Raw genomic sequence first — 25,847 nt, 5'->3', positions numbered from 1 at the left:
ATCTGCGGGTGGCTGCTGTCCAGGAACAGCCACGCCTGCTTCTCCTGCTTCACCTTTTGTCTTTCTGGGTACGAGAACCGCCGTCTTGGCACAGCATGAAAGGTCTCATCAGCTGGCACGGGGAGCCGCGCCGAGGCCAACCCAGCACTTCAAAGAACGCCTTGCTTTTTATCCTTCCCTCAGCCAGAACACCGAGATCTTTTCACCAGCTGCTTTAGGTATTTCAAACCAGAACAACCTCAGCTTCAGGTGCGCTCCCCACACGTTCAACCATTGCCATCTCCTTCAGGTTAGACTTTCTGCCTGAACACACGGCTCTGTGGTCACAAAACAGAGGCCTAGACGCAGAGAAACGAACTGAAGTAGCTCATTACACAGAACAGTTTGTTTAAACGAGACTTTATTGAAGACGCTTCAGAAATCTATGTACAAAACCACATTCCTACCCCAAGATCAGGATGCTAATCACCCACTGGGAACAAAAGCAAGCGCCCGGTGCTGTGAGCCTGAGGACACTCAGAAGTACCAAATCCACAAAGTTAGTGAGGTCTGGAGGAAACTGGAGGACCTCTTCCCAAGACGTGTCTCCAGCACACCCACCATACCAGGCTCTAAGAGCCCGTGCTGTCAGAGCAGGTCTGAGGGCAGGCTGCTGATTTGGTTGTAGAAGCAAAATGAAACCAGCCGCAGATATAACCTGTAGTTTTTAATCAATGTTAGCTGGTTCTGGGAGAGACCCATCACTAAGAGCACAGTAGTATTGTCAGGAAGTGTTAGAGCAGAACAGTAGTGATATCAAGGAAGAGTAAACCTTTCTGAATATACCTGGAGAGGGGGTGGATATCAGACTGGCTATTTCTATGAGAATCTAAGAAAACCCTGAAGACGGAGACAGTAGTTGATGCGAGTTGAGTAGTGACCAACATGCTGTTTCTGTACTATACTATGCACATCTACCATGGTAGAGTTTCCCCTTGCCAGTCCAGGAAGGAACCGTTTTCTTTTTCACCAAGACGATCCAGAACAGAGAGAATACCAGGGATGGCCTCTTGCACCTGCAGTGGAGCCTGGAGAGCAAATTGAGGTTGAGTTATTACTAAGCATAACTGAGAATACAATCAACTGCATGTAAGGAGTTAATAGGATCAAATGGGATCTTTTTCATGTTGCATAGTGTGCCTATGCAGTGCATGGAAATGTATTTACAGCAGGGTCAAGAGTGGGAACAAGGGAGTTATGCTTTCCTATTTATGTAGAGATGTCACTAACCATGTTTCCGCCCATGTCTGTCTGAACCCAGCCTGGATGCAGAGAAATGCAGAGAATTCCATCTGATTTCAAGTCCGCAGCGAGACATCTGGTGATCATGTTCAGTGCAGTCTAGAAGAGGGGAAACCATCTATTAGTACGCTGCTTTTTACAACCACCTTTCAGCAAGACCTTAAGCCAAGCTAACTGGCATCTCCCCTCCAAGATGCTTGCTGACAAATCAAGTAGCAATAACTGCGTGATGGTAACTTATCCAGGCTCTGTGGGTCCTTCACTCGCAGAAATATCTCTAAGGGAAGCACTGTGAAAGCTCCACCTCATAAACTTATTGCCCAAAGATGAAACTAAGTTACGAAGGAACATAAATAACGTTTAAAACTCCTAAGGACTCGTGAAAAATAATCTTGACATAAGGACTCTGGTTTTCTGCAATAATCACAACACAAACATTCAGGTTTTTTACTTCTGATCAGGGAAAACAAGCATGTTAACAGCTTATGAGTAGGTGGCGTAGAAGAAACTGCATGTCTAATCCTGACAATTCATTCAAACTCAGTCTCTGGATGTGACCAAACTAATGCTGCGATCATCTTAAGCTCAGAGTGGCCTTTAACTCACAGACCTGTTCTCACCCAATGAGCACAGCCCAGGAATCATCCAAACCTTTGCTATCCTGTAGGGGTAGACCTTGAGGAACATCTCATTCGCCTGGACGAGTTGCATGGAGGCAGCAAGAGAGGACATATTAATAATAGCAGCTCTATGGCAGCCCATTCCTGTGCTCAGCTGAGCTGCCTTCCTCAGAAGGGGTAGAAAAGCCTGTAAAAACAAAGTTGGTTTTAATTTGGTCACCTCGCTCTTGGTCCATTTAAGGCATGATGTAATCTCGAATTCTGCTCTGTGAAAAATTGCAGTACAACTCTATTCCATCGGCACTGAATGGCGATGGCTATCAAGACAAGCTGACCATAGGAAACCTTTCCATAATATCCAAATGTAAGCAGCAGTCTGCTCACCTCCCAGCCCAAGCTGTCCACTGAAGTGACCTCGTATCAACTGGTTTTAAATAAAGAGAAAGATACTGGTTGGAAAACCATTGCTGCTCTCCTAGGGGCGCAGTTCCAAGGTGATAAACACTTGGGTTACGTGTCCAGCTCACAAGTGGCAGGGCCTCTGCAATGCCATCAATTAAGCATGCTTCTCCCAGTTCTTACCTTAGTGACCATCAGCTGGGCAACTGTGTTGGTTTCGTAGATGGTGAGCATCGTCTCTGCTGTGACATCTTCCAAGGAGGCAAGCACATTGATGCCAGCGTTGTTAATGAGGCAGTTCAGACCTTTGTCTCCCACAATTTCTTCCACTTCCTTGACCACTTTCTTGATGCTGTTTTCACAGACCACATCTACACAGAGGAGCCAAGAACAGCCACCGTGAGCAGCAACGTGGTTCAAATGCAGTCGCTATACAGCACGTGCTAAACCAAAGTTAAAACATGACTGTGAATGGGGACAGTTAGGCAGCAAACAAGGATGGAGTCCATACACAGAAGATTTACACAGATTATATTCTCTGTTGTTATCTCAAGATGAAGCTAGGGATCTTTCCAGCTGCTGGAGATCGTGCACAGCTACTGACCATGCAGGAGACTTCAGATGCACTCACCTGACTTGGCTGAACATGCTCCTATTTAAGCCCTTTACTCACCCAGCTGGAGGAGCTTGATATTGCTGTATTCCTTGCTAAGCTGCTGGAGCTCCTAGAAAGAAGAAATGATTTATATTATCTTCTTTGTATGTGTGACCATGGCTGTTACATGAAGCAGTTTGAGACCTGCACCTCCAGAATTGATGTTTACTTTTGTAACTGGACTGAGAGCAGTGGCACTGCTTTGCTTTCCATCCAGCAACTTCCTTGAGAGCAAGACTGACTGCTCCAAGAAACTGGACTCTTCACCTGCTTAGCCAAGAAACCAGCACAGTAAATTCTCAGCATATTAATACAGAGGGTGCATTTACAGTCTAACCAAAGGTCTTTGATCAGGTGGCTCTGGGTGATGGTTCCACTGTGCTCAAGCTGCATGCCAAGCTGCTAATTCCTCACTGGAAGTTAAGCACTTCTCCTAATGTTTAGCTGGTACCAGACATCAGGTCAGAGCAGCAGAAACTCTAAGAAAACCCATTTGGCACTACTGGTTGCAGAAAAAGCATCCTAACAGTTTTCCCATTGGAATCCTGTTTCCAAATACTTTTGTTAGCTTCAGATCTTGCAACTGAAAGGAGAGCACATGAGAAATTGGTTATGTACACAACAACTGTCCAGGAGAACTGTGTTCTCTCTGCGATATGTTTATAATCCAGCCATCTGCCTCCTAATGCTCAGTAGTAAAGTAAGAGAGGAATAAGAAGTGTTCTTGTAGGAAATAAGTGCCGTGGTGGTATTGCTCCTGGATGAGGTGTGTGCACACTGGATTTTGCAGCACTTGGGTTTCTGTGCCACGCAGAAAGCGGGGACAAATGTCAATGGATGGAGTGCAGGCTCCCAGCCACGCTTAGGGGCTGAGCAGCCACAGGCAAACATCCCAGCTCAAGCAAATCCACCTCTTCATGAGCCCGTCTGGAGCAGGGGTGGGGAGGGCTGCTTTTGAAAGAGTATTCCTCTGCCACTTGGAGATGGTTGGGGACTCCAAGTCCTCTCATCAGGTTATAACACATCGCATTTTTTAATCTCAGTTGATGTTCTGCAAGATTCTCTCCAGGTTTGTTTAGTAAACTTGCTCTCCCACTGCAGCCAATCTACAGCTGCTGTGGGGCTTGGAAGGGGAAGAAGCCAGAAGCACAAAACCAGCAGACATTCCTTTCCCTGGACAGGAATAGTTCTGCCATGTCAAGGTCTGCAATAATTATGTGGCTTTGGACTGTCTGCTGTACTTCAGTTTGACAGCACCAATTATGATCAGCTCCAGAAGCGCTCTGGCTTCCACGATGTTTTCATTTATTTATGGACAGATTGCCTCCCTGTCAGACCGAAACAAACTACAACTGTGAGGCAGCAGATAAACCTCCTTTGCTAAAAGACCAGAGATGTTCTGTGCAGTGAGAACCAGTGAGAGGGTCCCAAAGTGAGCCAGCAATATCTTCAATTCAGAACTCCAAAGGCTGTGGCATTTCTCCTTCCCTGGAGCATAAACACTGCAATTGCTGCATGTAAACCAGAGTTAAAATTCAATAGTTTTTCCATTTAGTTAATTACTGTGTTTAATAATGACTCCCACTCGAGTGGCTTAAGGTTCACAAAAGAAGCTTCTGGGCGTAATTCTAGCTTGGACAGTTTTGGGCTGCAAGAAGTACAGAGCTTTGCTGCACTCAATGAGAACAGGAGTGGAAAACCTAGCTGGGAAACCCAAAAAGCACAGGAAAACACATTCTCCTCCCTTCTGTGCCTAGAGAGGAGGGCCAGGACAAGTCCATGGCAGCCCCAACAGATGAAGCCACTTATATTTAGTTATGGTGCTGCAAAAGCTGATTTAAAACAAACAAGCTAACGAAGGAAACAAGCAAAGCAGTCAACACCAGCCCCACATGTTTAGTGTAGCAGCTCTAGCAGTGTTTGGTACCCGAACAGCTACCCATGAGAATCAGCTCTCAGCGATTCCAAGAAAAAAAACTTAACACTGTGATTAACATCTGTTGTTTCCTGCTTGCTGATTTTAATTACGATTAACAAAGAGTCAGCCTGCTCCAATTTAAACAGGATCCTCTGGCGCTGAGACTCCAGATACAGATCCATCAGTGCACGGATTGTTAGGCTCCAATCAGGGTGTTATGTTGCTTTTGTCATTTAGCAGGATTTACTTTGCCTTCTTTATGAAAGCATTATTCACTCTGGTTACAAGTCTTGGAAGGAGCCTGGCTGTGCTGGACCAATTGGAAGCAACTGAGCAGCCTCAATTGTGTCAGGCAAAGGGGACTCAGTGCCCCTTCCCACTGACACTGCTGGCACTCCAGACAAAACCAAAGCACTCCAGATTTGCCCACGTATCCCTGAGATGGGCTGTCCAGTATCACAGCACTCAGCCAACTTGCTGTCAGATTATGGAAGAATTCACACCAAGCTGCTGCCAACTGCCCCACATCCACAGTAGGAAGTACAAACCGCTGCCGTAAGCCAAAATTAGAAAGATTTTGAGAACACCCTCTTCCTGATATAGCAGATTTGTTGCTGGAGGACTGCTCCAGAGATTGCTCAGCTGGTTTTGTCCATCTGGAGTGCAAAGACGGGACACGAGGGTTATTTTGGAAGAGATTTGTAGCTGCCTCCGCTCTCAGTGCCAGAGCAGTTCAAGGAAGGGCAGATCAGAAGCAAAGCTGGGCTGGAGGAGCCCAGCACGGGACTTTTCAGGGAGGAGCAGCGGTTATCTCCATGTGCCTGCAGGCCTGCTGCTTGTTATCTTGTGATCTTAGCCCATTTGTTAGGCAAATGTTCTGCGGAGGCCACCTAGGAGGTATGCAGCACAAGAGCTGGAGTTATTACAGCTGCCAGCAGCCTCGCATGCAAAAGCTTGCAGCTGTTCAGCCTTATCCAGGGGTTAGCAGGCTACAGGAGATGCTGCTCCCTGCAGCAAGCAGACGGGCTCCTGTCCAGCACCTCATCCAAAGTCGGGTCCCTAGGGTGCTGCCTAGAGGATGCTCTTGGCACGCAGCTGTGAACAGCACACGCTCTGCTCAGAGCTCCTCCGGCTCACTCCCCTAGTGGGGATGTGCTGCTGGGTATCGTCCTTGAGTGCTGGATTGGCCAGTAATTAAGCACGTTTAATCACTTTTCTTCTAAGATCTGGCCAATTATTTTTAAAAGGCTGTTTTTCATTTCTGCTTTTTCCATCGCTGGATTTCAAGATCTGGCAGCAGAGTAAAGGCAAAAGCCTTGTCTGGGAGAAAAAGGATAAAAACTACCAATCTTTTTAAGCATAACCACTCAAGCAACGTTACCCAGCTGGCTGCAAGCTCAGAGCGGGGCAGCTGTACCCACTGTATGGCTCAGACACATCACTGCTTGCCCCAGCAGCGGTCAGAGGCTTTGTGCCAGCATTAGCATTGCAGATGAGACAGATAGCAATAGGGAGACTACAATACCTTCAGTAAAGATTTCCCTTCCTTGTGGAGTTTCCAAACCCATCTGTTAGAAATATGCTTTCAGCCGGCTGCACAGCTCTCCACTGATGTGCTGCCAAAGCACAGCACATGGCTTAGAGGTCCTGACAAAGAACAAAAACCCACCCTGAGCCCCCAAGGACAACTCCTGCTCCAAGAAAACCCAAAAACCAAAACAAACCAACCCAAATTAAGGATGCACCCGTGTGGCCTGCTGGATCCCAGCTCAGGGTTACAGGAATGCAGCCCTGCTCCAGCTTCCTGCCTCCAGCAGGCACAGCTGCCAGAAACTTTCCAGGTTTCTCCTGCTGCAAGCAAGCAGTTGCCCAGCCTTTTCCATGCACCACGCTATGGGAAGGCTGTTCTGTCCTTTGTCTACCAGGCTTTTTGCTAGAGATCTGCATAATGCTTCCTAGGAAGCTCTTCCTGCTGATGGAACCACGTTTTTTCATACGACTGATTCAAGACCATCACAATGGGAAACCACTGCTGGACATGAGGGCCAGTAGGTGAAGCTCTCAGCAAAAGCAGCTTCAGAGCAAGCACCTGCACAAGAAAGCTCCAATCACTGAAGGTCCCTGCAGTGTGAACCTTTAAGTGTGCAATTACCTGTAGGAAATCCATCTGGGACCTGAAGGAGGTCACAGCAAACAGCATGACCACAAGTACAGGTTGGGAGCTCCCGCAGCACGAAGGTTACCTGCACCCACACAGCATCACAGCAGTTCCATTCAGAAACATACCCTCAGTGTGTGCGTAGCACTGCCTGCTCTGGCACTGAGGAACAGAAGGAAGATGACTTCCTTCACTTTCCTAAGCACCTCTAGAGCAGCACAGTGCTGCTGCAGAGCTGAGCAGCCAGGCTGCAGCCACTCCTGCCCTGTGCTATCCTGGAACAACAGGAGCCCCTGCCCCAGCTTTTGTGTAGCAAAGCAGTAAAAGTTGCTCTGTGTTGTCTGATAGCAGAGCAGTGGGATCATAGCTTGCACTGTCAGGAATTAAACTCGCAGCAAAGCAGCAGCCATGCGAGATCTCCTTCGCTCTGCTTGCCAGGGGAATCCCTTCTCCCTGGGCAGCCCTGACCCAGCGTGAGGGTAAGAAGCAGCGCTTGTGGCACTGATTACGGGATGGCAGAGTCCTGACACAGAGCTGAGAGCTCAGATTCTCCCAGCTCTGCAGCACCGGATCTTTTCTGGGAAAAGCAGAGGATGATGCTTTGCGTGCAGAGCTGCCCTGGCAGCGTTCTGCTCACCGCAGATTGCCAAGATCGGGCTGGAGCAGCACGGGGTTGAGCAGGCTGATAACCTGCTATCAGCTTGTCCCCACAGGTTGTTGTCTGGCGGTCACATAAAACAGCCTGGGGACAGAGAAGGGGAGAACGGGTGCAAATACGCCGCTGCTACATTGTGGAGGGAAAGGCAGGTAAACGAATTCCCCAGTGACACACAGCAGCAACGGGCAGAAGGCACCGATCCCTGCCTAAGGACAGTATTTAAGTTGGTTTTGGACTTGTTGCAAGTCCAGCAGGGAACGGGGAAAGACGGGGAAAGACAGAACGGACGCACAGCGCAGAAGGCACAGCGGAGCCGTAAGGGATGTACACGGGAAGGCTCCTGGGGCAGCACCCATCTCCAGCTGCGCTCGACGAGCCGCTCCGCCACCTTCTTCCTTGCCAGGAGCGGACACCCAGCCGGCAGCAACCCATCGTCCCTCCGTTCTCGGAGCCCCAGCAGCCCCGGCTCCATCCCGCATCCCTCCCCGCCCCGAGCGCTGCCGGGTTCCCCCCTCCCAGGTCTCAACCCGGCCCGCTTACCTGCGCCTTATCGGGATAGCGGCACGTAGCGAAGACGACCTCCGGGGAGGGATCGGAGGCAGCGAGCCCCTTCACCAACCCCAGCCCGATGCCGCGGCTGCAGCCGGTGATGAGCACGGAGCGGCAGCGCGGCTGGGCCATGCTGCTCGGCTCGGCTCGCTCTGTTCCCACCGCAGCCCCACGCGGTTCTTAAACCTGCACCGCGCACAGCCGGCACCGAGCCCCGGATCCGCCCCCCCCCCCTCCTCCCCCTCCTCCTCCGCCCCGCCCGGCGGCACCGGGATCCCCTTCGCTCCCCGCCCCGGGACGGAGATTTGCCCATCTGCTGCACGAGGATGGACAATGGTGAAATCTCTGCCCCAGCACAGAGGGAAGGGAAGAGCAGAAGCACTTCTAACCGGCTCAACCTCCAGCTTGCTGCCAGGGGTGCCTTTACAGCCCGCACCGACGCGACCTGATCATTGATTCTGCATTATTGGAAAGCTCTACATCCTCCTGTGCTATAACCCTCAGTGCTCAGGCAATGCACTCCCTGCACACGTTTATCCACCTGTACCCCAGCTGGATACAAAGGCTTTCAGTTACATCTCTTAGTACTACGCTGCTCTAATTCCTCCATCAAAAGGCTTTTTAAATCATGCTTTAAAATCATTAAGTTCATTTTGATACGTGCCAGGAACATTGTCTCCCTTTATACTTGGAAAACTCACTAACAAAGATTTGGTAAGCAGTTCAGCTTCCTTGCAAGAACGCAAAAGATCCATGAGTCAGCCCCATTTCCTCGAACGAGAAAAAGATGCTGTTGTTGCAAGAGACGTAGAACAGCTCAAGAAGAGGGCATGATACTCACATATCAGTCATGGCCTTCTACACAAAGATAAAAGCCCTGAGCAAGAAGCTTTGCATGCAATCGCCACCTTTTGCATCTCAATCACCACCTTTTGTGTCTAAAGGCTTGAGTGATAAGAAATCCCTTGCACGTATCTTGTAATCTCACTGCAGAAAGCCATGGCTGATACTCACACCTGATGTACACACTCCTTAGAGCCAGCACGGCCCCAGTCTGCATCATGGCAGCTCCTGAACATTAAGGAAACAGAGGCCAAGGTTTAGCAGACACGCAGTTTGTCCACTGGAAAAGTTTTAAATACAAAGTAGGTTGTGTTTAATCGTCGCTGTGTCTTTTTATGGCACCATAAACACACACAGCACTTGACAAACAAACCGCCAGGGCAACATCCATCATAAATTGCTCTTTTTCCTGATAAGTCTGAGAATGCCCAACAAAAGCAGCAAGCAGAACGGGCTGCACTGCACTCACTGCCAGGGGGCAGAGGGGAAAGGACACAGCTTAAGGTCACTGAGCCACAGATCAGAGGACAACAGCCACATGCTGCACTGGCAGCTGACTCACACCAAAAGGGCTACAGCCATGGGTTCCACGTAGTTTCTCACTCATTTGTATTTAGACATCAGAAAGGGGCAGGCCTCACTGAAGTCAATGGGGGTCGTTGCAGCTCTTTGCCAAGGCTTTTGACCAAGCTCTGCTTGCTAACAGCTGGTTCCTTCGGGAGGAATCGGATTTGGAAGCTCTGGAAGATTTCAGCACTGTCACCCACAGTCTAATGGGGTACAATTTTGTTATGCCACTTAGCTCAACCTGAGATGCATACACCAAATGCAGATTTGCTTTGCTTAGCAATTTCTCACCCGCATTTGAGGACAATAAAAACAAGGGTTGCCTGGCAATTCAAGGAACAGTTGCATCACAGTACAATGGGGAGAACTTCTTTTTTTTTTTTCTTGTGGTGAAGCAACACTCTTAAGTAATTGCTACTTGCAGTTTCTACATTTGAGTCAACTCCATTCATTCTGTTGGTCACTGTGCAGGGTGCATTTTTGCAGGTTTCTGGCACTTTTTCCAGCTGATTATCAGGATAACTGCAGTGTTTGCAGAACTATAAATCATTATTGGAGCGATAATCTGTAGATCTGTAGACAAACAAGGAAAAAAGAAAACCGTTTAAAACAACCACTCCCTCTATCTAAATGACTTTTAATCTCTTATCCGCTGCCTTTGGGTCAGCAGAGTTCACTTTGAACAGCTTCTAGAAAGCTGAACGCAAAGAACAGCCATCCCACCACAAACCACTGCCATCATCTTCCAAAGCCAATGGAAGATCTGAAGCTGCCCACTGACTGCAGCACATCTGGCCACGCTCCAGAGGCCCACGCAGGGAGCTGGGTGGTCAAGGGGGAAGTTTCCAGCAGAAGTGGAACCTCTCCCTCGTTTTCTCACTTTCCCGAGATATGTTTTTGTAACAAGTCTTCCTAATGTAGTGGCAAGCAGATCCTCATGAATCACAGCTCTGTAATCTCCTAGGGACCAGCTATGCTCGTTACCCAGACAGTTTACTCATCAGTGTACAAGGAAGAGGAGCAGAGGACTGTTGATGAAATTCAGCTGTGTCAGCTGCATGTTAAGTCATGGGGACACCCAAGTTCTGATCCACAGCTTTCTGTAGATTAGCATCGGTTATTTTGGTATTTGGTATATTTGGTATCAACTGCAGGGGCCTAACCTAAGATTGCTAACTTAAGAAACCTGGATTTAATTAAAACACTTGTCAAGCTGAGACCACTGCAGAGAACTCAAATCCCAGCTCTGGAATCAAGTTTTAAACAGGTTATTAACACCTGGCATTGCTATCCAGGAATTGTGGCAGATACATCAGTTCTAAGCCCTCAGTACAGTAAAGGCAGTAGAACTATTTGCATGTAAGCTTCCCTGGAGCTATTAAATACACGTGGTGAAGTCTTTCACTGTGGTCTTGGAGCAAAGTAAAGCAGTATTACTTGTCCTTATGGCTCAGCCACATTACCAGGTGGTGACAACAGGCACACCTCACACTCAGGGAGATGCACCTACTCCTATGACTCAGCCCTCGTATTTCAACAGCTCTGTTTTACACTTCCTCTAGCTACTCTGAGCATCTTCTCACAATCCTACCTCCCTGCCAAGACATTCTGTGTAGCTATCTGTTTCAGGCTTTCTGCTGGTGAAGACAGGTTGTTCTCTCCTAGAACAGGATGTCCTTTAATGCTGTGAAATAATCCCTTTTGTTTTGGAACCAAACCACTTTAGTGGACAAATATACACACACTTTCTCCCTTATTTTTTTTTTTTCCCTCTCCAGATTTTAAGGGACACTATTTATTTAGTACTGCACACAAGCACAGCTCCTAAGGCACAACTGCTGATTTTTATGCAAAGTGACACACAGTGCTCAGATCTTACCTTTATCCTTGGCTGTGCTGGATGGCAGCCACACTGATAGCTAGCAGACGTGACACTCAGCTCAGGTAATTCCTCCAAGAGTCCTTCTGGAAGAAGCTGCAGCTGTGAACCTGCTTGTCCTCTCTGCTGCCTACCTCAGGAAGCAGACCAAGTGGTGTTTTGGGAAGCATCCAGAGCAGAAGGAAGTAATTGAGCAGAGAAACACTTCCTCCAAGTTATAATCATGTAGTAAGGATTAAAAACACTTCTGTTTGTTTCTATTAAAAACATTTAGGATAGATCTAAGTCATTTTTTGTATTGCATTAAGTCTTAACTACTTTAATACTTGGACTTCTACTCAATGAATTACTTGGCAAGCCAGGTATGAAAACATTAGTTTCCATCTGTGTGCAAAGGTCAAGATAAAGCATCCAGTTTGCTGATGCAGGAACAGATTAAACAAGGAGTGACTCTAGCTAGAACCAGCCAGCACAGCTTCACACTCATATCCTTCTTCTACTCTGACTTCCTAATTACATTCCACAGCAGCTTTCTGTTGGAACTCCAGAGCTTCCCCTGAATCAGCTCCCTGTCTCACTCAGTTGTCTTTTCCCAGCTGACATGTAATCAGAAACAAGGTGAAGACTCACAGAATGACAGTTACCACTGCAAGGTGTCCAGAGAATAATTAATCTTTCCCCAGAATAAGAAACAGAGTCACCTACTGAAGCAAGTGATGATACATTTAGGACAGGTAACTGTACTGTAAAAGTAGTAACTCCTATTAGGAGCACTGAAACCTCTCATGAATCTCATGTTCCTCCAGAAAAATGATGAAAATAGCAGGCAAGGCTCCTAGGAAGAGCTACTGACATAGCTTGTAAGGGGTAAACAAGAGCACCTGATTTCAGCCCACACACCAGTCTACCCCTCCAGGATGGCCCCAGCACAGCATCTGTTGCATCTATACTCAGAGTACAGCAGCTCAGGTTAGCCATTAGTCTACTACAATTTGTTACACCCCTTCAATTCAACACCAAATTTCTTCTTTCCTTATGAGTAGGCCGAGTGGTACAGCTCTTAAGAAATTACTATGAAGTTTAATTAATATAAAATCAAATATTTTAATGAAATAAGGGAGCACGAGTGTAACAGCTCAGATATACCACTAAAACTGATACTACTGGGCTGTGGGGTTTTGGCTGTTTTAAAAAGGCTTTTCTTCAACAAGCATGCAGATTGACAAACTACTAATTCTTCAGAGCATCAAAGATCCTGAGTAAAGAAGTTCAAACCACTTAAAGTGTGTATATATAGGAAATGTCTTATGAGCTGGTGGCCTGCACACAGCATTGCACAGATAAAAAATATACTACTCTCAATACACAGAGCTAAATACTTTCACATTTATCAGAACTTTCTACACAAGTTGTTTTTTTTTTTATAGAGTTCAAGTTTTGAATTTTCTGTATATATCTTTCACCTGTATTAAACAAATGCTTATTTACATTGTGGATAAAGTGTAAAGGCTAGTAAGGCCTTATTCCCATACTGTACTGTAACACTGCAAAATATATATACACACAGATATAACCTAATATAGGCATCAGTTCTAGAAAAGTCACTTTACATTTGTTCAACATAATTGAGTCAGTATGAAAAGACAGCTTTGTTAGCACCAAGCCACTCCAATGGTTTTTGTGAACCTCCTTGGGCCTTCTAATTCCACAGGAAGGACTGTCCAACACAGCATTCCAACTGAGGAATGCAGATCCTGCTGCAGAACTGGAAGACCCAAGCAACACTCTACGTGCTACTGTATGCAGATTACTAAAGAGCAGGCATAGGAGCATCCAGACAAGCTCTGCAGTGTTAGCAGTTGACCTCCAGCGTAACAGCCTTGGAGACAAATACCAGATAGAGTCCTTTGTGTAATTGTATCTTGTTAGTATCTTTCCTTTGGATACATGACAGCAAGCACAGAACTACCAGTAACACAGACCTTTACTGAGACCAAGTGGTTTACAAGCCAGGTTACCCCTATGCTGCAAAGGCCAAATGGGGAAGAGCTCCACTGCTCAAATTCCAAAGGAAAGAACTTCTCACACTGCTCATCTCCTGTGCCTGCTGTGGCCAGGATGGTCTCTGTCGTAACGGTGACCTGCTCGCTCGTAGGAACGAGAACGCTCGTGCCTGTGATTCCTGTAGTAGTGACTCTTCTTCTTGTACTTCCCCGAGTGGTCGGAACGCTCCCGGGATCGGCTCCTGGATCGGGACGAACTCCTGCTGCGTGATTTCCGTGCTTTGTGTGCTGAGTATTTATAGTCTTTTGATTTCTTGTAACTTCTCATCTTGGAAGTTTTGTAAGTCGAGCTGTGGTTGAATTGCCTGGGAGGAGAGTCGCTGCGGCTCCGGGAGCGGCTGTGGGACTTGGATCCACTGGATGTGGAGTAACTTTCACTTTTCCTACAGGAAGAGTAAGGACGTGACTTTTTAAGTAGAACGACTCTACACTGCTAGATTAACAGCTCCTAAAGGTCATCACAAGAAACACACTGACCGTATTCATCAGGACTCCCTGAAGTTACCTTTTAAGCACCTCGGTGCAGCAGCACTCCTTTCACAGCACCACATACCTGTGCTTCGGGGATGCAGATCTGGAAGGTGATCTTGAATAACTTTGATCTCTACTCCCACTTCGACTTCTGCTTTCCCTGCTTTTCTGAACCCTGCAAGGGACAACAAACACAGTAAGTTTTGTTTAAAGTAACAACGAGGTAAATGTAAGTTTTTGTTATGCAAACCTTACCCATTTACTGGGCTATTCGAACCCGTTCTTTTTGCTCCTTCTGCTTTCCTCTTAGCATTCTTCATTGCTTGAACAGGGAGAGGTGAAGGTTTATTTCCTTTAGCCTCTTTTGGAGACTCTAGAAAAAGAAGCCTTTGTTACCTTGTTTTGAAAATGTGAGTACTAACTGGAAGAGATAAGGATTGAAGCCTCTCCCCACACTGCTTTCATTTTGCTTCTAACAATCCCTGCTGCACCCATCTTGTTTAGGTACATCCGTCCATGCAGAGCACACAACTGCCCAGAAATGGATCTGAAGAACCCCAAATCAGGATTTAACCTGAAACATTTCCACCCAAATACTATTATTACTGTCACACAAGGGAGTTAACAGCAATAGCAGCACATTGCCTCCAAAGCCACTTCACAGAGAGAGGGAATAACGAGCAAGAGAAGAGAAACTGAGGACATGATCATCCGAAATGCAGCAGACCACAAGTCTCAGACCTCTCACCCAGAAATATTACTTACCAAAGCCCCCACTCACATCTGTGCTATATTTCTTTAGTCTAACATGCCAAAATTGAGTATTAAGTTTACTGCCAAAACCACATACAAGCAAATCTCTCCACAGCATACAGTTAAGTTAGCTTTAGACTAACTTGAATTCAGTCTTCATCTGTTTCAAGAATTTCAGAGTTGCAATATTATTTAAACTCTAACACGAGAGCAGATGAGAACATATTCCAAACAACTCAACTTTGCTTAATGCTTACCATTTTTAGGTAGAGGGGAAAATCCTGATGTGTTATCCAGTACTGGGGCTCCTTCAGGTAGCAGACCTTTAGCTTGTGCTTTTGCCTCTTCAATTGCTAATTTCTTCTTTTCTATTTTACTTTCCAGATCAGACAAATCAACCTGTAAGGTCAAGAGCCTTGCTTATAACACAACTTTGTACACTAGACTTTCCACTTACTCCTAGGACAAGGACCCAGACCCTGTGACTAGTATTCTGTTCCAATAACACCAAGCTTGCAGCTGGTATCAAACAGGGTAAGGTTTCCCAACTCGTGTTCCAACTTGCAATCTTTAGGGGACTCACGATATGAAAGAAACAAACCTTTTTCCTAGTATAGAGCTGCAAAATTTTTAAGCAGATTTCTTGTATCTCCTCTTCTGTTGTCCCAAAGAGTAAAAACCAGTGCGGACGATTAGGAAGCGGAATCTGAAAGGGAGGGGAAGAGATACTCAGGTTTTGCTTCTACTAAAAGACCTAGCAAACTTGAAGTTAATGGAACCATAGGCTCACCTCCAACGTTCTAGCTGCGAGGTATATACATGCACAGGCAATGCTTTCAGGCTGAAATCTTACAAAGACATCTGTTCTCAGGCTATCATTCATGTAATTCCTGAAAGACAGGATAACAGAGTTGCAAAGCAGATGATCTTCCCTCCTGATGCCCCTCTGCATCTTCCCCCCCTCCCACCTCCCCACACTTCTACAAGTACTGCTTCTTTCTGCATTCAACTAGACTTCAATATTACATTCCTATAGATCCAAAAAAAAAAAACACAAAAGGAAAAAAAAAGAAAAAATTGAATGATTTTACTAAAAAAAGAGAAAATCCCTCAAGGGGAGGGATGTGTGATAGAAATTAAGCTTGACTGACTGGCTGCTGAAAAATCAGCTGTGAGATGAGAACCATTTTTAACTTCACTTTTCCTTCTGGATCTCTACTGGCCTGCTCTCATGCAATAGAGAGGATTTGCATGAAGACAACATACAATATAATCTGAAGTACTCAGTTACAGACTTTTAGGTTCACATGTTTCTCTGCAATAGGGCTGAGCCCAGATGGTTTGAAAAGCAGCAGCTCCTGTGGCAGTTATCCCATGAAAATGAAGTTCACTTCAGCACATGCCAGCCTCCACTGTAGATTTAAGGGATCCATTCTCCTTTGGAAGCAGTGTTTTCCATCCTGAACAGAATTCTTCTCGATGCAAAAAGCAGCCATGGATGAAAGGTCTCTGGGAACATCAGTTCAGGAGAATACTCAGTACTCAGGCAGATCTCCTCCTTGGCACATGAAACACGATTTCCAAATTGTCCAATTTCAACAATGTTGCTTAAAATGAATATTCACAGAATGAGAAAACTGTAAAATATTGCATATAATATTCCAGTCAGTACACTTGAAAATTATTCTTCTAAAGTCTTAAATACAAAGTAACTTCCTCTGAATCTGTCAGTTGAAGCCCTTAAAAAGATCTAGATTTTTGAGCACATATGTCAAGCAAAGTATCAGATGGGGAAACAACAGAAAACAAAATCCTCAATGTAGTAAACTTTTTGAAAGTAGTTGTTATTAATTATGTGGGTACCATTATACAAGGATTCACTAGCCTCCAAGACATCCAAACCAGAGACCACAGTCTAGACACTTGCATCCATTTTACATAGGAGAGTTGAAAGGAACCTCAAGCTTTTAGATGTCAAACTCCCACCTGCTCTGGTTGTCTTGTTTTAGACAAGAGCAACTGCTGCCCCAGACAAGCAGTCATAACCATCAACTCATCTTTTTAGAAGAAAAGAACTTCAAAATTCCCTCATATTATACCATAAAAATAAAATGAGGAAACAAACCTCTTAGCAAGTAAGAGTAGAATAGTGGTACTCCAAACATTAGAACTTTACACTTTTCAACTTGCCAAGTTGAAAAACTTGACTGCTTCCACCTTGGTCACTGTAAACTTTCTGTGTGGGCTCAGAATCAGGTGTGTGAGGAAATGAATCCTTGTCACAATGTCTTAAAAGGTAATGTTGTAAAATGCACACTGCAAAAATAAAGGCAACAACTGTACTGGATATCCACCTGTTTTCAAGTACTGGAACCTACAAGCATCAGTACACAGATGTGTCATTGCAGCATCAGAAACATTTCTCAAATGGGGTAATTTCCTCCCTCCCCCTCACTTACCCCTCCTTCCTTTGATAAAGAGTAGAAAACTGGTAATGAGTAGTATGTAATTGACATCTGAATGCTTCATAGATTACGACAAGTTGAAGGGACCCACATGCAACAGTACTGGAAATAATATGGAGTATTGATTTTCAAGTCCTAAATCAGTATCACATGATTTCTCTCATTTACAAATCGAAACTAAATTTCAGCTTTTTATTCTGTTAAACCATATAGAGATGTATTAAATCCTACGTTTGTTTGCTCTTATCATCTAAAAATACATTTTTTTTAAACAGTTGTAAAAATTTAATATTAAAAACCATTCGAAATACCAACAACCAAGTTATAAAACATACAACAGTCAAAAAAAAAAAAAACACGATAAAAATAAGTTAAACTTTAAGCACAAGAAGCAGTTGGCCAGTTACTATACTATCATGTGCATACCACCTGTCTAGAGTCAGCCTTCTCTTTGTAGAGCCTGCTTTGGTTTGACTGAAGACGGCAGCTATCCCTGCACCATAGCGCTTGGGCAGCAGAGGAGAAGTCTTAGTCACTTACCCTCAGAGGCTACCCTTTGATTAAAAGAGTACAGAAAAGAAAAGTCAAAACTGGTTCTCTGTACACAGGCCACAGTACCAGACAGTTCAGTCAGCAGAAATATGATCTTTGGATTCACACTATTTTTAAATCACGGCATGGTTAAAAAGCATCACTGCTTAAAAGCGTTGTTTGTTTATGTTTAAGACCTGGAATTTCTCATAAGCTTCCCATATCCGAGCAAATCTTTGCAGTAATGAAAGCAACAAGGCAGAGGACGTGTCTCAGTAACCACGAATACAACGTGCTTATCCAGTCTTAGAAGCTGATACCTTGCATTATCCATAGGGATAAGAGAAATTTATCTGTGCTGAGATGTTTTTGACGCACCTGTAATCAAACTCAGGCAGTGGGAAAGGCCATTTCCCAGCCTGGTAGCACACTGACTACACAATTTTCTACAAAGAATGAGAAACAAACAAAATCCCAAGAGAACCATTAACCACTCAATGTTTTCCCTTCAGCTGAAAGGTGAAAGCAGAGAGGAGGGTAGTGAGAAGTCAGGGTGGAAAGCTACCTTACCATTAAAACAGAGCCTCAAACTTAAGAGGCCGATCAACATTTGGGTAGTAGTTTGGGCACTCCAAGAAACACTGGAGCTGTCTGCTGTGGCCCATAATCACTTCTGAGCATTGCTGCCCAGAATACATCAAGTGACATATTTCTGCTACTGCCCCTGCTGGTCTCTTATAACAAAGAAAATCAACTTACCATGAGGTCTGGACCAGGTGTTGGTTACGTTCACATTCTAATACCTGAAGGTACATAACGATTATCTGGAAGATACGGGTTATTGCGTTATTAACAAGAATCTTGAGAGCCACCTATATATTTCAGAGGGACATCCATGAGGCATCCAGTTTCCTTTCAAGTTCTAAAACACTCCACATGGGTGTTTGCAACATCAACCCACACAACCTCTGCTTTCCAGTGCAGAAGTTGGCATGAGTCGACACACAACCAGATCTGACCTTCCTAGCTCTCCGTCTTCTGAGCTCAGTCATCATGCTATTCATCTAGAAGGCTCGTCTTCAAGCTAGGTATGTTCTCCTATACAACTCACGATTCCTTTTTAGCTGTAACTTGGGAGAAAATATGGCTAGCTGCAATAAGTAACAATGGAAGTAGAACAACATTTGCAAAGAACAGCCCGACACGTTTTGTGTCACTGGTGCATTCAGCAGGTTTTTCCTAGGTTTGAAAGGAAAGCAAGAGAATGTAGACTACTCTAATTGGAAAAGTTTATACTAATCAACAAATGAGTGCAAATGCACAGTGAATGATTACGATGTCACGAGTAGCTAGCTTCATTGAATTACCTACTGTTCTCAGGAACAAACCACACAGCTCCCATGGAATTAAGTACCCAACTCATAGCATTTATATCACATGAAAAACTGAGTACAAAGTTTATGTATACAATACAAACCTTATGAGGATGCTTTACATGAACGCAAAATCCCAACTCCTTTAGAACTCTTCTTTCTGCCTTAATAATTTGGTTCTTCAAGTTCACGTATTCTTGATCCAGTATTAGAGGTACAGGCTTTCTGCGAGACAACGTCAAATTTCAATGGCAAACTTAAACCCAAGGAGTACTCACGTGCATGTTAAGTTGTATTTGTGTAAAGCTAAGATACACCACTACTTCCAGCACCAAAAACCTTTACTTTAACTTGATCAATTCACTTTTCTCCTTAATGAGATCTTTTCAACACGGTCTCCAATTTATTAGACACAAAATGATACCAGTATCAGCCAGCGAAGTCAAATAAATGAAATATAAAGCAAACATTTCAGATAATTTCCAAATCTGAGCTTACTTTTTCTCTCGCAGATGTCGAAGACGATGGAACACATTAATTACATCCCTGATGCGTCTCGGTGCCTCCTCGATTTTGGATGCCAGATGAACGCAGGCCATTGACACGTGCTGAAATAGAAGCATTGCAAGAGACTGATGTTTTGCTCAAATTTGAAGCTCATCTCCTCCAATAGCTTAAGGAGAAAGAAAAGAAGAGTGGTAAAAACAAGAAAACACTCCACAAAAATCACTAAACACTGTGCAGCTTTGCAAAGTTACATCAGTCCATAAGCCTGCAGGTTAGTTACCAGTGCTCTGATCACATCCAGCTGGGCAACCAGGTGAAAAAGAGCAAAAATTAAGTCACTTTTCTAGCCATGCACATCATGTTTGTTTCTTACCTCCATGGAATGCTTCACAAAAGACTTGGTATAGAAGAAACGCTGAAATAGCACCTGTCCTGTAGCCATAGCAACCTAAAAAGGAAACAACCATAACAGGTTGTAAGAAAACCATTCCCAGGTCAAAAAAACACCACTTTGGGTGATGGCAACAGGTTTAAGACCAAAATAAAGCTTATAAACAAGCTAGTTAAGCAACATCTAAAGAAAAGAAGAAAAGTAGTACTGCTGTTGCAGTGGCAAATCAAATCACCTCAAATGTTACCAATCTGAAGCCCCCAAACCTCCCACATTCAGGAAAGCCGAACATTGCCAGAAAAACAACAAACAAAACCAAAAGAAAACGTCACAACGTATTTTCCTAGGGGCGGGGAAGAAACGTGACTCCAACACGGCTTTCCTCTTACAACTCGAGTACCTGGGACTCCGCAGTCAGGGAAGCTTCGCTCTGAACCCACAACGAAACTCACTACGGGCGGATCCCACCAGGGCCGCGCACCCCCAGCCCCGAGCCCGGCCTTAACAAAGCCCAACGGGGTCCCCGCCCCCGCTTACATCAGCGCTTCCTGCCGCCGCCCCCAATCCCTTCCGCGAGCCCCGCGGCGCGGCCCGGAGCCGTTCGAGGCCTCACGGTGCCCCGTTCCAAGCCCCCAACCCGGCCGGGCCGCCGCGAGGCCCGCGCGCCCCGCCCAAGCCCGGACCGCGGCCTACCTGCGGGAGACGGAGCAGGATGCCGGCCGCCTGGATGAGCTCGCAGCCGGTGACGCGTAGCTCGGTCTCCGTGTCGGGGTCGAGGCCGCTGCTCATGGACGGGGTGAAGCGCAGCGTGTGCTCGGGCAGCAGGCAGTTCTCCAGCGTGATCAGCACACCCGAGTACAGCCGGTCCCCGATCAGCACAGCCCCAGGGCCTGGAACAGGCGCGCCGCTCCCCACTGCAGCGCCGCCCGCCGTAACGCCAGCAGCGTGAGGCCCCGCGGGGCCGCCGCCCGTTACCGCCACCACGGCCGCCGCGCTGCCTGACCCCGCCGCCATTTTGTGGTGCCGCCGCCTCGCCTGCCTGCGCTCTCCTTCTCCGCCGGGCGGCGCCTCGCCCTCAACGCTTCCCCCGCCCCTTTCTACTTCCGGCCACTTCCTATTGGCGGAACGGACGGAGCGGTGAGCAGCGATTGGCTGAGCCGCCGCGACGTCTGACGCTCTTTCGGGCAGCGTGACGCAGCTCTTGGGAATTTGAAGAGCGGAGTGGGCGGGACTTCCGCCTATGTGACTTCCGGCTACGGGGCTTCCGCCGTTAGCAGGGGCCCAGAAGCAGCAGGAGGTCGAGTTGTGCGCGTCCCGGTGCCGGGTCAGCCGGTTCTGTTGGGGCAGGGTTGTACGGTGTTGGTTTTTTTTAGCTATTAATTATTTCCTCCCCCTATTACAATGCTAGTAGTCACTCAGATTCTTTTTCCAATTTAATAATTGGAAATGATTTAATATCGGAAATTATTTCTTAATAAAAAAGAATCTTTATTAAGTCTTTTAACAGCAGGCATATGCACACCACAGACATTTTAACATCAGAATTCCTACAGGTGTCACCACTGGCACCAAGCTCCTGTTCTTAACACATCTCACGTGTAACAGAAGGGAAAATACAACTCACCCACGCAAACATCACGCCCTGCCCTTCCACCCTGCCAGAATCATCATGGAGTTGTTCCATAGCTCTGAGCTCAGCCTGTGAGCAGGTCTGCCCTGCATTACGAGTTCCTGCTCACGACACCCATCTGCAGGTGCTGGATGTTAATAGTGGTGCACGATACGTGAAAATATCCCCTCTGGCTCCTTCCCGTCTCCCAGGGCGGCGAGGATACCTTCTTGTCTCCTTCTCTGGGCTAAGGCAGCGAGGGACTTGAATGTCTTTGGCTCATAAATGGCCAAATCAGCAATCATTTTCCTATTCAGCTCCACCTGGGTCTAAGTATAAGACGAATTGTTGGTCAAGTACTGTAATTTTTAGGAATAGCAACAACACTGCAATGCCTAGTAATTATCTGAGGTTTTAAGGCAAATTACCATTTTTTTCCTACACTACAATTTTGGCACAACTAGAGAACTGTCAGACATGATTACTCAGTCATGGGTGTCTCCTTAAGCCATTAATTTCTGTACTGACTTTCTCAAAAGTCTTTCCAATACAAACTAAGAAACAAAGAACAAATCTCACGTTCTAAACTGAAGAACTGTATGTTTGCTTCTTCTGAATCTTTTCACAGAGAACCTTAGAAAAATATCCTTCACTGAGAAGCAACGATGTCTACCAGACTAAAAGGAGACTGAGAGAAACAGGATTAGGGCAGAATTTAGTGCCTCAAGTGAGTACAACTTTCATAAGCACGGCTCGTTTCATTGCTAGGAAGGAGAACAGTGCTGGAAGAAGTTCAGTCTGACAGAGGGAGCTTTTCCACTCATGCTCTAAGCTGGTGTTGCCTGCTCAGGTTCCCATTTGGACATCCCCAGCCTTTCTCTTCAACAACTGGCAAGTGGCAGCTGCACACTGAGTTTCTTGCTGTTGCAGCCAGCAACCTTTTGATTTGTTTTGTCAAACTACATCTACATTACTCAAGCACCATCCTTACCTTAAACAGATTGCTTATGAAAGCTGAGTATTTCAAACCATGTTCAAGAGAAGCTGCTTCGATCCTAGTGATCCAGAGCTGAAAGTATGAAAATTAACATATTGGGTGATAAAATATTATACAAGTAAACATTTTGTGATGTTGATCTGCTCAGATCTAGTAAATTTAACATATTCAGACCTTCATTTTTCTCAGTGCAACATACATCTCCATGAATGTGAGCTTTTTCAGATCCCAGAGGGGCTATTACCTTAAATTCACAGCATTTTTCATGTTGGTAACACATTCTGAGAGACAATTCCCCCCAGAGAAAAGTGGCTCTATCAGTTCTGTGCTTTTCCTGTTACAATGTTTACAGATAACAGTTTGCTATTTACCGCTCTTAGGAACCTTTTCTTCTGTTTTCTGGCCTGTGTTGACTTCACAAAAGCTCTCCTAACATTTCGTACAGCCAACTTATAGCAGCGGTTCTTCCTTCCACGAAAATGCTGAAATAAAAACAAGATATTCTTGTTAACTTTAAAGCTATTAAATCCTTCTGTAATGCTAATATATGCTTGTCTGCACTTCATACCCCTTCATAACAAGCTTTACAAGACACAACCATCAGCTAAGCCTGGAGCTGGCATATACTGAAAATATTCTTTCATCATTTTACAACTGAAAACTGAAAATTTGGTTCAGGATGAAACCTTTCTGTCCAGCAGGAGGGAGAGAAAAGCCGACATCACTTTAGGCTGTGGTTCCAGGTGGAGGGCAACTGGTGCTTTTGAACAACCTCTAAATCTTTATCGTTTATCCCCATTCCTGAGCTGCCCTCTCAGTTTTGTCCACAGGAATAGGACAAGACCCTCTGCTAGCACTGTCACCCCTGCATCATGACAGGTCATTGCTGTATGGTCAGTGGAATAACTGTCATCCGAAATAACTCGCGCTGCTGCTGCCATCACTTAATTGAAAATTTCCCAGCTCAGTTCTGCAGCAAGCTGTACCTCTCGCCAAGATGCCAGCCTGCCATTGGAAAAGGCTCTTCCCCAGCCGAAGCACAGCAGTCAGAACTTCAGTTCAAACCCCCAGATCAGCCCTTGCAGGCTGCTTCTCCCGTGCTGCTCACCCCTCCGGCACAGAACGCCCTGCTCCTCACGCGTGCTGAAGCAGCCCCAGGCCTCCAGCGCTATTCATACACCAGAGCCACGCAAAACGCCGATTCTTTTTTTTCAGCCACCTCCATGGATCCACGGAGAAGAGCACCCGGGCCGGGCCGCACTCACCCGGGCATACTTGAGCACCTCCTGCACCCTCCAGAAGCGATCGGTCAGGCGGCTGCGCAGCCACAGCGGTACGCTCAGCAGCACCATCTCCCTGCCGAGGGCACGGCAACGCCGCACCGCCCCGGCTTCCGGGGCGGGCACTAAGGGGGGACGGCCCTGGTCCTTCCGCCTGCTGTAGACTCCTCTGGGCCGCTTTTGGCCGGGCCGGGTCGGGTCGGACCGCGCCGAACCGGGCCAGGCGGTACCGGACCAAAGTAGGCCTCGCCGGACCAAAGTAGGCCTTGCCGAACCGGGCTAGGCCGCACCGGACCAAAGTAGGCCTCGCCGGACCGGGCTAGGCTGCACCGGACCAAAGTAGGCCGCACCACACCAAACTAGGCCGCGCCAAATCGAGCTAGGCCGCACCAGACCAAACTAGGCCGCGCCAGACCAAAGTAGGCCTCGCCGAACCGGGCTAGGCTGTGCCAGACCAAACTAGGCCGCAAGCTAGACCAGGCTAGGCCGAGCTAGGTGGCATTAGACCAAACTAGGCCGCAGCAGGCCCAGCCGCACTGTGTCCCCCAGTCCCTGCTGCCCCTCTGGATAATGAGGACGTGGAGCTGCGTGGCGGTTCCTCTTCACTGCTGCTATGTCACCATGCACATTTAATGATGGATTTTAGGGTTTCAGCCCCAGCTGGCTTCATCTTGACCTGCTCTTCTCTTAAAGATCGGGATTTCGCTGGGTGTGTCTGTTGCATGGGTGTTAAAAAGAGTGATTAAGTTTGTGCTGAAGTGAGTTTAATAAATATTAATTAAATGATCAAACCCCAAAACTTTTACTGTCTATGTTTAATTTTGTGTTTCCATTTTAAAAGTTCTTTTAACTCATCCTTAGCACTGGAGTCAGCCATTCAGTCCAGCTGGAGTGAGGCTTCCTGCATGCTGGATTCCAATCACTGCCCAGCCATGGTGAGTTACCATAGGGAGGGCAAGAAATGTAGAACTCAGTGCTGGTGGTACATCTTGCTGTGTTTCATGCACGAGAGATGGTGAAAAGTAAAAAATTGCAAACTGACAAGCCACAAGATGGGGCTGTTGTGATAGACAGGGGGAAAGTTACTTAGCAGTGAGGGTCTGCCCTTAGAGAAGACAACTACTGTCTATAACACACAACTCTGAGCACCTCAAAGCTCCTGTTAGTAACTGCTCCCTAAGTTACACCAAGACATCTGTCCCGCCCTGTGGAACTCAAACACAAGACAGCAGAAGTGATTTGGGTTAGGATTTGAGTTGCCTGACACAGTGTTTGCTGTCTTTCTGTGGCTTAAGTCTTAATTTAATTGTATTTCCTATAGGGCTTGTTGGTGGCGGTTTGTTTTTTTTGCTTTTTACCCTCTGTGCGTGTCTTATCCTTTCTCCAGTTAGAGGGCTTAACTCAGACTTGAAAAATATTAGATATTTGAACCAGGAGCTGCTGGCAGCCATTCACTGTGCTGTGACTCTTCAGGAGCCTCCATGCCATTTGTCATATTTATTACATCCGATGCCATCTGTTTTCCTGCACAGATTCAGGGCTTTATTACCACCATGGCTGGCCTCTGCAATAACTGAATGCAGGATGTATGCCATAGTTATTTCCCTGTGGACGTCTGGGTAGGTCTGTGCAGACATTTCACGTTTTGCAGCTTGAGGGAAAGCTATTGGCTTCCGTTCTCCCCTAGGAGCCATTCAGCCTGAGAGAGTGGTGAGGAAATGGGTAGAACAAGATGAAAATGGGCTTTTCATACAATGTGCTTGTTTTAAAGGTCATTCCTCCCTATATTTTTTCATCTCTTTCTTTCTCTCATACATTAATTCATTAGTAGAAAGGAGATAGGCTTATTTGTGGTCGTTGAAAAATGTTGACGATTGATA

At 46.2% G+C, this 25,847-nt stretch overlaps 3 protein-coding genes across 3 annotated transcripts; all 3 read right to left on the bottom strand.

The window, feature by feature from the left end:
- Positions 1–383: 383 nt before the first annotated feature.
- On the bottom strand, positions 384–8,473 carry LOC104914146 (uncharacterized). The gene is made up of 6 exons (XM_010722798.4): positions 8,230–8,473; positions 2,974–3,025; positions 2,484–2,671; positions 1,933–2,088; positions 1,270–1,380; positions 384–1,067 (listed from the first exon to the last, which is right to left on the bottom strand). Exons 1-6 carry the CDS (start codon positions 8,368–8,370, stop codon positions 954–956), a joined length of 762 nt encoding a protein of 253 aa, XP_010721100.1. The 5' UTR covers positions 8,371–8,473; the 3' UTR covers positions 384–953.
- Positions 8,474–12,606: 4,133 nt separating this feature from the next.
- CCNL2 (cyclin L2) lies at positions 12,607–21,206 on the bottom strand. Its single transcript, XM_085242646.1, has 11 exons — positions 20,775–21,206; positions 20,064–20,138; positions 19,682–19,791; positions 19,288–19,408; positions 18,570–18,634; positions 15,605–15,704; positions 15,416–15,520; positions 15,072–15,213; positions 14,317–14,434; positions 14,144–14,236; positions 12,607–13,973 (listed from the first exon to the last, which is right to left on the bottom strand). Exons 1-11 carry the CDS (start codon positions 21,093–21,095, stop codon positions 13,619–13,621), a joined length of 1,605 nt encoding a protein of 534 aa, XP_085098772.1. The 5' UTR covers positions 21,096–21,206; the 3' UTR covers positions 12,607–13,618.
- Positions 21,207–21,545: 339 nt separating this feature from the next.
- Positions 21,546–24,110, bottom strand: MRPL20 (mitochondrial ribosomal protein L20). The gene is made up of 4 exons (XM_010722807.4): positions 23,953–24,110; positions 23,059–23,169; positions 22,682–22,759; positions 21,546–22,019 (listed from the first exon to the last, which is right to left on the bottom strand). The coding sequence occupies exons 1-4, from the start codon at positions 24,037–24,039 to the stop codon at positions 21,846–21,848; spliced, it is 450 nt and encodes a 149-aa protein (XP_010721109.1). The 5' UTR covers positions 24,040–24,110; the 3' UTR covers positions 21,546–21,845.
- Between the last annotated feature and the right edge of the window lie 1,737 nt (positions 24,111–25,847).

The sequence above is a fragment of the Meleagris gallopavo genome, chromosome 23, assembly GCF_905368555.1.
Source record: "Meleagris gallopavo chromosome 23, MGAL_WU_HG_1.1, whole genome shotgun sequence".
Lineage (NCBI taxonomy): Eukaryota > Metazoa > Chordata > Aves > Galliformes > Phasianidae > Meleagris > Meleagris gallopavo.
The sequence above is the reverse complement of the archived record's forward strand: the minus strand, read 5'-3'. Positions and strand labels throughout refer to the sequence as shown.

Excerpts from the sequence above, each read along its gene's own strand:
- LOC104914146 (XM_010722798.4), bottom strand. The coding sequence starts at position 8,370 with ATGGCCCAGCCGCGCTGCCGCTCCGTGCTCATCACCGGCTGCAGCCGC. Across the intron at positions 2,672-2,973 it reads TATCAAGCTCCTCCAGCTGG|ATGTGGTCTGTGAAAACAGC; the intron begins GTGAGTAAAGGG and ends TCCTCTGTGTAG. Across the intron at positions 2,089-2,483 it reads CCCAGCTGATGGTCACTAAG|GCTTTTCTACCCCTTCTGAG; the intron begins GTAAGAACTGGG and ends TTGTTTTTACAG.
- MRPL20 (XM_010722807.4), bottom strand. The coding sequence starts at position 24,039 with ATGGTGCTGCTGAGCGTACCGCTGTGGCTGCGCAGCCGCCTGACCGAT. Across the intron at positions 23,170-23,952 it reads AGGTGCTCAAGTATGCCCGG|CATTTTCGTGGAAGGAAGAA; the intron begins GTGAGTGCGGCC and ends TTTTTATTTCAG. Across the intron at positions 22,020-22,681 it reads TCATAAGCAATCTGTTTAAG|ACCCAGGTGGAGCTGAATAG; the intron begins GTAAGGATGGTG and ends TCTTATACTTAG.
- CCNL2 (XM_085242646.1), bottom strand. The coding sequence starts at position 21,095 with ATGGCGGCGGGGTCAGGCAGCGCGGCGGCCGTGGTGGCGGTAACGGGC. Across the intron at positions 14,435-15,071 it reads TTCCCCTCTACCTAAAAATG|AGTCTCCAAAAGAGGCTAAA; the intron begins GTAAGCATTAAG and ends TTCTTTTTCTAG. Across the intron at positions 13,974-14,143 it reads TCTGCATCCCCGAAGCACAG|GAAAAGTGAAAGTTACTCCA; the intron begins GTATGTGGTGCT and ends CTCTTCCTGTAG.